Source organism: Amphimedon queenslandica, unplaced genomic scaffold (genome assembly GCF_000090795.2).
Source record: "Amphimedon queenslandica unplaced genomic scaffold, v1.1 AMPQUscaffold_13267, whole genome shotgun sequence".
In the NCBI taxonomy this organism is placed as follows: domain Eukaryota; kingdom Metazoa; phylum Porifera; class Demospongiae; order Haplosclerida; family Niphatidae; genus Amphimedon; species Amphimedon queenslandica.
The window spans coordinates 133049-141484 of record NW_003546497.1 but is presented as its reverse complement, the minus strand read 5'-3'; the positions used below and the strand labels follow the sequence as shown (position 1 = coordinate 141484).

At 35.9% G+C, this 8436-nt stretch overlaps 3 protein-coding genes across 4 annotated transcripts; 1 reads left to right on the top strand and 2 right to left on the bottom strand.

Moving 5' to 3' along the window:
• Nucleotides 1-215: 215 nt before the first annotated feature.
• On the bottom strand, nucleotides 216-3415 carry LOC100638395 (probable protein disulfide-isomerase A6). Its single transcript, XM_003388321.3, has 8 exons — nucleotides 3288-3415; nucleotides 3093-3243; nucleotides 2412-2596; nucleotides 1622-2059; nucleotides 1318-1524; nucleotides 830-1016; nucleotides 685-781; nucleotides 216-379 (listed from the first exon to the last, which is right to left on the bottom strand). Exons 1-8 carry the CDS (start codon nucleotides 3295-3297, stop codon nucleotides 305-307), a joined length of 1350 nt encoding a protein of 449 aa, XP_003388369.1. The 5' UTR covers nucleotides 3298-3415; the 3' UTR covers nucleotides 216-304.
• A 65-nt stretch (nucleotides 3416-3480) lies between these two features.
• On the top strand, nucleotides 3481-6795 carry LOC100638267 (methionine--tRNA ligase, mitochondrial-like). Of its 2 annotated transcripts, none has more exons than XM_019999460.1 (10): nucleotides 3481-3568; nucleotides 4245-4444; nucleotides 4491-4577; nucleotides 4637-4756; nucleotides 4813-4924; nucleotides 4983-5119; nucleotides 5354-5563; nucleotides 5855-5966; nucleotides 6158-6411; nucleotides 6466-6795. In XM_019999460.1, the coding sequence occupies exons 1-10, from the start codon at nucleotides 3502-3504 to the stop codon at nucleotides 6754-6756; spliced, it is 1590 nt and encodes a 529-aa protein (XP_019855019.1). In that variant the 5' UTR covers nucleotides 3481-3501; the 3' UTR covers nucleotides 6757-6795. The 2 variants fall into 2 exon arrangements, with proteins under 2 accessions (XP_019855019.1, XP_019855020.1); XM_019999461.1 differs by having other exon boundaries at nucleotides 3485-3568; nucleotides 4223-4444.
• Nucleotides 6745-8405, bottom strand: LOC100638138 (sperm flagellar protein 1-like). The gene is made up of 7 exons (XM_019999463.1): nucleotides 8254-8405; nucleotides 8086-8196; nucleotides 7874-7983; nucleotides 7642-7731; nucleotides 7307-7596; nucleotides 7085-7190; nucleotides 6745-7033 (listed from the first exon to the last, which is right to left on the bottom strand). Exons 1-7 carry the CDS (start codon nucleotides 8360-8362, stop codon nucleotides 6944-6946), a joined length of 906 nt encoding a protein of 301 aa, XP_019855022.1. The 5' UTR covers nucleotides 8363-8405; the 3' UTR covers nucleotides 6745-6943.
• Between the last annotated feature and the right edge of the window lie 31 nt (nucleotides 8406-8436).

Below are 8436 nucleotides of genomic sequence, written 5' to 3'. Positions count from 1 at the left end.
CTGGGCAAAGCAAAGGCTAAGCTAAATAAAGAACTTGATTTATAGTCCTTAACAGAATGATAGCAGTTGCTCATTTTAAAATTATTATTGTTTTTTTTAAATTTCTTTTGTGCTATCTTTTTAATAATAATTTTGCATTCATAAGAAGTACCTCCCACGCATTCGTGTGCATTGTGACCTAGTTAATTAATAGTGAAGCTATGCCCCTTATCCAGTCTTAAATAAAAGAAGCAAAAATGTTAGGCTCAAAAAAGAGTAAAACTTTACAAAACTGCTAATAATGACAAAACGAGTTCTCTTCTCTTTATAATTCTTCTTTAGTTGGTTCATCGTCTAAGACAACATCAGACAAATCAATATCATCATCATCAACAGGCAACTGAAAATTAAAAGGAAAATTAAAATGATATTAAAATAATAGTAATTATAGTGATAATAATAATAATAATAATAATAAGCAAAAAGGGCAATGAAGTGCTAGTATAAGATACAAGATTGTTGGTAAAAGTTTTTTGATTTTTCAAAAATTAAATACTGCAGATTTATTCTGATGATTTTGCAGTCATGTTTTATTTAATAGGCAAGCTAAAATATTGGTAATTTTCTCAAAGGCAATATTATGTCATTTCACCTTGTACTATATAAAGGAAACAAAATTAATTACAGACAAACATTTTAACGTACAACTCCATCTTTTCCATCCCATGGCTCAGAATCTTCAATAGCCGGAAGCTTACCACCTCTTATCGATACAATGGGACTCTTCATTGCTATCAGCTCTCTGAAATTAATTAATTAAAACAAGCCACACCCATCTAATTAATAATACCTAACAAATGATCTAATGCCATCGTATGAGTACGGGCCACGGAGTGCAGAGTAAGCACCTTTACGACCGTTAACAGCGACAAGAGCTGGGTAACCAAACCCACCAACTTCAAGTGCCTCCTCTAATTTAGAGTTAGCTCCACCCTCCAGCCACACCCACCCAAACGACCTCTGCTTGTACTGTTCACCTGAAAATGATACATTAATTCAATAATTATACATGCATATATAGTACAACATGATTTATTGGCGAGGAATTAATATTGGCAATTGGCGGTTTTATAAAGAAATCACCAATATAAAACCGCCATTTTGTTTCAATCTGAGCATGCTCAATAGCACGTGGCACAAAATCACCGATATAAAATCTACCAATTTCTTTCCACAGGCAAATTTACTAAATATCACTCCCATCAATAAATCACCTTGTACGGTACTTCATAATAATAATAACAGTTGCTATATAATTTTATACACAATTACACATACCGACAGATCTTGCTATTTCAAGGTATCTGTTCCTTCCTGATGCCATGCTGTCTAGTATGTTGGGTAGGAATGATATGAAGCAGAGCTGCTTCTCAGCACAAGAGTCCATGACAGTCTGTGACGTTAGTTGATACACTTCAGGAGGAGGCTGCTCCTTCTCCCATTTCTCCATCGCCCAAGCAACAATAGAATCAGCAGTGCGACCACCTTTTTTAAAAAAAGAGAGGATTCATAATATAGTCTTAAGAGGAAAGGACACAAAAAGTGTACAAGAGAAGAGAATGTGACAAGAGTACATACGAACCTGTATAGTCCTCTGCTCCATCCCAATCCTTCTTCCCTGAATTAAAAAACTTTATAGTTGGGAAGCCCTGAATACCAAAACGGCTAGCAAGGACTCTATGCTCAGTGGCATCGACAGCTGCAACATGGACCTTTCCTTTGAGCTGTGTGGCGGCTTTGGCCCATTCAGGAGCAAGGTTCTTGCAATGGCCACACCAAGGGGCAAAGAACTCAACGAGCCACATCTCATCGCTGCCAAGAACCTTATCCTCAAAATTAGAATCGGTGAGTTGTATAACGTCTTTATCATCAGGAGTACCACCACCACTGCTTCCTCCTCCCCTTCCTCCTCCTCCTCTCCCTCCTCCTCCTCCTCCACTTTTCCCTCCCAATCTCTCGTTCATCACTTCCCTTGCAAATGAAAGGGCTTGTGACATCATGGCTTCTGCTTTGCGCTCACCTAGCAGGTCAGAGAAAATCAAAATAAAATAATTTTAAAATAGTGTACCATATAGCGCAAAATTTTCAAGGGCTATAAATTTTCCTAAAACTCTATTTCAAGGATTTAATTTTTGTGAATTTATACCATCTGCCATAATTTGATTTTTACAGAAGCAATTTTCACAAATCTTCAAAAAAATCGTGAAATCTCCGAAATTTACAGCCCTTGCAAATTTTGTTGGCTATATGGTAGTTTAGCATTATTTAGCTTCTTTTCCCTATCTTTCCCTTCTACGTTGTATATAACAGTATTAATTTACGCTAGGATCAATTTTAAATAATAACAACAAAATAATAATAATTTCAGTTACTTTGATAGTCTCTTGGTTTGTTCTTGTTCCCTCCAAACATTTTGATGGTTGGGAATCCTTGGACTCCAAACCTCCCTCCGAGTGACTGATGTTCGCTGGCATCAACGGCACCGACTTTAATGATACCTTTCAAGGCACGAGCTAACTTCTTGTACTCTGGTACCAAGGCCTGACAGTGACCACACCTACAAAATGAATGATCAAATCCTTAGAGTAGCTCTGGCTTAAATTCCTATCTTTAATTTGGACACAAGCTTCATCACAGGCTTCTATATGAGGGGTCTCCTTTACTATATACTTTGAGACTGGTTTTTATTTGAGGACGTTATTTGAGGATACATGTAAGTATAAAATCAATTGATAGATAAATACCCTATACATGGAAATTTTTAAGGGGATAAATTTCCATGAATTTTGTGAAATGAGGGGTCATTTGTGAAATTAAAACACACAAAAAATTAATTTAAACTCTCAAAATTATTACAAAATGGTGGCACTTTAAAACAATTCGTGAAAAATTGGCCTCGCAAAATCCTGAAAATTCATCATTCGTGAAAATATATCCCCTCAAAAATTTCCACATATAGGTTAGTTAGAAGTAGCTGTTATAGTGCAAATGATTCACACATTTAACAGGTAACCTAATTTTAATTTAGCCGTCAACTTTATTTCCTAACGTACCATGGAGCATAAAACTCGACGACCCATATTTCTGGCCCATTCATCACTTGAGAGTCAAAGTTCTTTGGAGTTAGTTCAATGACATCATCAGAAGAGTCATACACTCCATGAACCAATGACACAGTCAATAATAATAATAATGATGATAATGCTGGGGGGGAAATTAAAATGTGAGGTCACAAAATTTCTATTTACTTTTCATCATCTTTAAACTTTCTCCTGTGTTTCTCTAGGTCTTTTCTCTTTATGAATACACAAAGAATGTCAGAGATGATGTGGCGGGAGCTGAAGGTTAAGGCGGGATCACTTACACGTGAAGCTAGCCGATTGGTCGACGTCAGCTGTCTACTAAAGCTAGCCACGCCCGTATTTTATTTTAACTCTTTGTTCACGTCCACGTGCTGTCACAATGGTAGTTTTGGGGAAAATCTTATCAAAGTCTTTCATAACAACTCCAATATTTTATGTTAACGCAAGTGAGTTTTTAAGTTGGTGTTAGACCTTCAACACAACTCTCACTTTGTCTTATCACTTGTATTTTGGCTTGTGTATTTAGTGTTGTAAACTAAAGTAATATATAATAATATCAGGACTTGCTTATCACATTTTGCCTATTTTATTGCTTTTGTTTGTTAAAAAACAATAAAATAAGAACTGAGCACATTAAAGTTAATGGAAATGTATTATGCATCACATTAATTGATGAAATTTGGCCTGTGACCAAGTACTATAGTACTGGGTCTTTAGCCTAATTTTTTTAGAAAATTTAAAAATTTATAAAAAATTTAAATGTGATTGGAATCAGCTCAAACTTGCTACACAACATAAGAACATGTATATGTATCAGGAAAAAATATAAAAATGGAGAATTCTCTCCTTTTGATTTTTTGGCGAAATTTGGCCCGAGACCATGTACTATAGTACAGGGACTTTAACCAGATTTTAGAGCAACTTCAAGAATTCATAAAAATTTCAAATTTGATTGGAATCAAATCAAACTTTCTATGCAACATAAAATCATGTATATGTATCAGGAAAAAATATTAAAATGGAGAATTCTCTCCTTTTCATTTTTGCCTCATTTGCCATTATCCCATGTACACGTATGAGACTATGATTTATTTGTTCAGACGTCCATCTTTATGATCACAGATCCACACATTGGTCATCTTTACACTGCTTTCCTTGCTGATGCTGCTCATCGTTGGCAAAAACTGACAATGGGCACGTCCACCGATAAAGCAATACTATCAACTGGCACTGATGAACATGGACTCAAGGTGCAAAGAGCAGCAACAGAGAGTGGAATGCCAACCCAGTCTCTATGTGATTTAGTATCTCAGAGATTCAGGGTAAGAACTATTCCTTTAATATATTAATCTATTAATTTGTTTCAAGGCTTTGTTTGATGCTGGTAACATTGATTATACGCATTTCATCCGAACTACCGACGAGACTCATGAAAGACTGGTACAGAGTATTTGGGTAAAGCATAATTTTAAAACTGCTATATAAAAAAAGTTTATTTTATCTTTCATCCATAGCTTCAGTTACATGATAAAGGTTACTTATGCAAGTCCACATATGAGGGCTGGTATTCAGTTCCTGATGAAACCTTCCTCTTGGACTCGCAATTAACTGATGGAGATGAGCCAGGCTCAAAAGTCAGCCATTTTATATCCGCGCACGCACCCAACCACACTAATTAATTATTTGTTAGGTTTCCAAGGAAACGGGTCATAAATGTGAATGGTCGTTGGAGGAGAATTACATGTTTAAGTTGTCTTTGTTTAGAGAGAGGTTGCTTAAGTGGATCACAAAAAAGCCTTATCGTTAGTCCGGTATTCTTCTTAATTTTAAATTTGACCTCTCTCTCTCTTTCATTTATAGCCATTATTCCTGATTATGCTCGACACTTTGTTATTGGATATCTCACTGAAGAAGGCGGACTGAATGACCTCTCAGTTTCAAGACCTCTGTCTCGTTTGCAGTGGGGAATAAGAGTACCCAATGATGAGGAACATACTGTAAGAGAACCAATCCATTATATATGTAGGTATACATACAGGTACATGTACCTTCATAATTTTATGGGAATTGATCATACATGTAAACAGATTTTTTTGGTTTTTGACATTGGACTGCAATACTGCATGTATAATCCTGTTCTTGATTAATACATACTAGTAGCTAAGAAATTGTTATCAAAACCTCTTTTCCCTCCGTCTCCCTCTTCCTCCCTCTTCCTCTCTTTTCCCCAGGTGTATGTATGGTTGGATGCACTAGTCAACTACCTCACAGTTTCGGGCTACCCTAACCCTGGTCACTTGTGGCCTGCAACTGATCACGTTATTGGAAAGGATATAATGAAGTTTCATTGCATCTATTGGCCGTCTTTTTTAATGGCACTGGATGTAGAGCTACCCTCTAGAATAGTAGTACACTCTCACTGGACTATGGATAAGAGCAAAGTATGGGAATTTATGTTTATCCTTTTTTTCTATAGAACAACTTTAATAATTTGTAAAAAAAATCTAATTTTAATCGGAATCAGCTCAAAGTTTTTACACAACATAAGAACATGTATAATGATTTTGAAAATGAAAAATTTGCTTCTAGTGATTTTGTTGAAATATCCTGAACAGGGCTTTTGCGCAATTTTTGAGCAACTTGATAACCCACTAACAAAAAGCTGCATGAACATTATCCAAAAATCTTGTTTTACATGGTATGTTACTTCTCTCTTTTTTTTCTCTTTTCAGATGTCAAAGAGTAAAGGTAATGTCGTTGATCCGTTTGACAGATTAGAGACACATGGAGCAGATAAGCTACGATATTTCTTATTAAAAGAGGGTTCACTACATCACGATGGAGGCAAGCATTGATAATAATAATTATTATTACTATAGCTATTAAAAAATTAACACAACAGCAAAAAATAAGCAGCTTTATATACAATCTATGATAAAACAAAAAAGGAGAGCTTATAAAGAAAACAAATAGAAAACATTATTATTATTATTATTATTATTATTATTATTATTATTATTACATTTTAAAATTAGATTATCATGATAGTCGTCTTGCTCAGCTAGCAAATGCTGACTTGGCAGATACATTCGGCAACCTCCTCTCTCGTGCCACAGCCACTAAGCTCCACCCACCTGAAATCAAGTTATGTATTGATCCTAACCACCTCATGAAAGATGGCAAGGAGCTATTGGAGTCTTTACAGAGACTAAGCACAACTGTCAATAATTGTTATAGTTCCTACGAGTTTGGTCGGGGGATTAGCTCAATTATGGAGTGTCTCCATATGGCAAGTTGAAACTAAATATTAACTTTAATATTTTTCTTTTTTTTCTTTTCTCAGGCCAACAGATTTTTTGGTAGACACAAGCCGTGGACTCTAGTACCTAATCCCGACTCTCATGCTCATTTGGGTACAGTCCTTGCAGTATCAATGGAGACTCTTAGACTTTGTAGCATCCTTCTCAGTCCTATAATTCCAGACTCGAGTTCTAAGATCCTTCAAAGATTGGGAATGAGTTCAGAGAGTATCGGGCCCGAGGATTTAAAATTTTGCATGGACAGAGACTTTACGGGAGCCCCTATTGTTGTAGGGGGGTCTCCGATGTTTTCGAAAAAGGTGTATGATAAATAAAATATGTTTTTGTGATTAGAAAATGAATAATAGCCAGAACCTGTTTTATAAGTAGAAAGAGGGAGAAAGAAAGAGAAAGAGAGAGGGGAGAAACAAAGAAAGAAAGAGAGAGAGCCATTAATGAATGAATGAGGAGATAATAATTGTGTTAAAAACATAGAAAAGGAGTCATTGGTGATGATAATAATCATTTTCTCATTATTTTCTCCATTTCTTGTATTTTTATGTCCTTCACTCTTATCAAGTGTTCTAATCTGTTCACTTTCATAGTTAATAACTAAGAGAAAGAAATTAATTATAATAATAGTAATAGTAATTAATGGTTTACCTGAATCGTTTCTTGTAGTTCCATTATGATTTGATCCTTTTCTGCTATTGCTAATCCCGAATTAAGTGCTGCATGTGAATCAACATTAATTCTTGATTCCCTTGACCTATTGAATGAATAAAATCATATTATTATCTGTACTTTTAAATAAGAATACGCTAAAAAGAACATTACAGAAGAACATTAGAATCCCTCATGTGATCATAACATCTGGCCACATACCCGCTGTAGTATTTCTTTTTTGAGGTGTCTTTAATCGCTGGTAGTTTTGAATGTTCACTCATTCTATGTATCTGCTGTCCTCCTCCTCCTCCTCCTCTTGCTGCTCCTTGAGGATACGATGCCATTGCCACTTGATTATTCACTGGAGGCAAGTGACTCTTTCTTTGGTCTCCGGATTGAATCGGGCGCGGTATTTGAGAGGGTTTCCCGTGACTGTTAACTATCGGTGGTAGGTGTGTGGTGATGGTGGAGTGGGTAGGTGAAGTGATTGAGTGTTGATGGCTGAGAGCCTGATAACGAGAGAGTATTGTCAGTTCTAATTGACGCCCACCCACCTGCTGAATTCCACTGGAAAGTACGTCTTCATAGTTTCTAGGAAAAACTGATATTTGTGACGCTGCCTCTTTTGCTTTTACCTGCTCTATCTGTACAAGGAAAATAATAATTTTTGCAACTTTTTTCTTATTGATAATGCATTTTTAGCTTGAAAAAATGCATTTTACATATGCAAAAAGCTTGAAAAATTGCAAATTACATATACACTGTAGTCTACATGTATAAAAGTACCTTTTTCTTGAAATGATTAAGGATATATTCTATTACCCCAGGTTTACTAGCAACCACCTCTTGCAGTACAGGGTCTGGTACATCAAACCCTAACTTCATGAATACTTTACCTGCAGGAATACAAAAGAATCACATTAATTTTAAATTTTTAGCCCACACAGCAGTATCAACATTCATTATCATGTCTTGAAAGGTCTCCCCCTCACTCTTACGATTAAGTGTCCTCCAGTTGGTGAGTTTCTGGGTCGTTGAATTGGCCGGGGGATAGTTGTGGAGCTCTACCATGTTTGGAAAGAAGTGCTGTGCAAGTTCGGCTGCCATCACTGTGTTTATGATTAATTTTTTAAAATTAGTATTTTAGAAATGAATTACAGCATTACCTCCATCACTGAAGTCCCTAGAGATGTTCTTTTTTTGTCTTGAGAGAGGCACCTCGTCTATCCATGCATATAGCTGCTGTTTGTCTTCTTGAGTGACCGGATCCCCCATTTTATTTATTCTAGGGATAGGATTTATTTTATTGTTGCCCTGTCGCCATAGTAACACTATATTAAGAGAGGGAG

Excerpts from the sequence above, each read along its gene's own strand:
- LOC100638395 (XM_003388321.3), bottom strand. Across the intron at positions 2,597-3,092 it reads GTCGAGTTTTATGCTCCATG|GTGTGGTCACTGTCAGGCCT; the intron begins GTACGTTAGGAA and ends TTCATTTTGTAG. Across the intron at positions 1,017-1,317 it reads TGAAATAGCAAGATCTGTCG|GTGAACAGTACAAGCAGAGG; the intron begins GTATGTGTAATT and ends TATCATTTTCAG.
- LOC100638267 (XM_019999460.1), top strand. The coding sequence starts at position 3,502 with ATGGTAGTTTTGGGGAAAATCTTATCAAAGTCTTTCATAACAACTCCA. Across the intron at positions 3,569-4,244 it reads AATATTTTATGTTAACGCAA|ATCCACACATTGGTCATCTT; the intron begins GTGAGTTTTTAA and ends TTATGATCACAG. Across the intron at positions 4,578-4,636 it reads GACTGGTACAGAGTATTTGG|CTTCAGTTACATGATAAAGG; the intron begins GTAAAGCATAAT and ends TTTCATCCATAG.
- LOC100638138 (XM_019999463.1), bottom strand. The coding sequence starts at position 8,362 with ATGGGGGATCCGGTCACTCAAGAAGACAAACAGCAGCTATATGCATGG. Across the intron at positions 7,732-7,873 it reads TTAATCATTTCAAGAAAAAG|ATAGAGCAGGTAAAAGCAAA; the intron begins GTACTTTTATAC and ends TTCCTTGTACAG. Across the intron at positions 7,597-7,641 it reads TTTCCAGTGGAATTCAGCAG|GCTCTCAGCCATCAACACTC; the intron begins GTGGGTGGGCGT and ends TCTCGTTATCAG.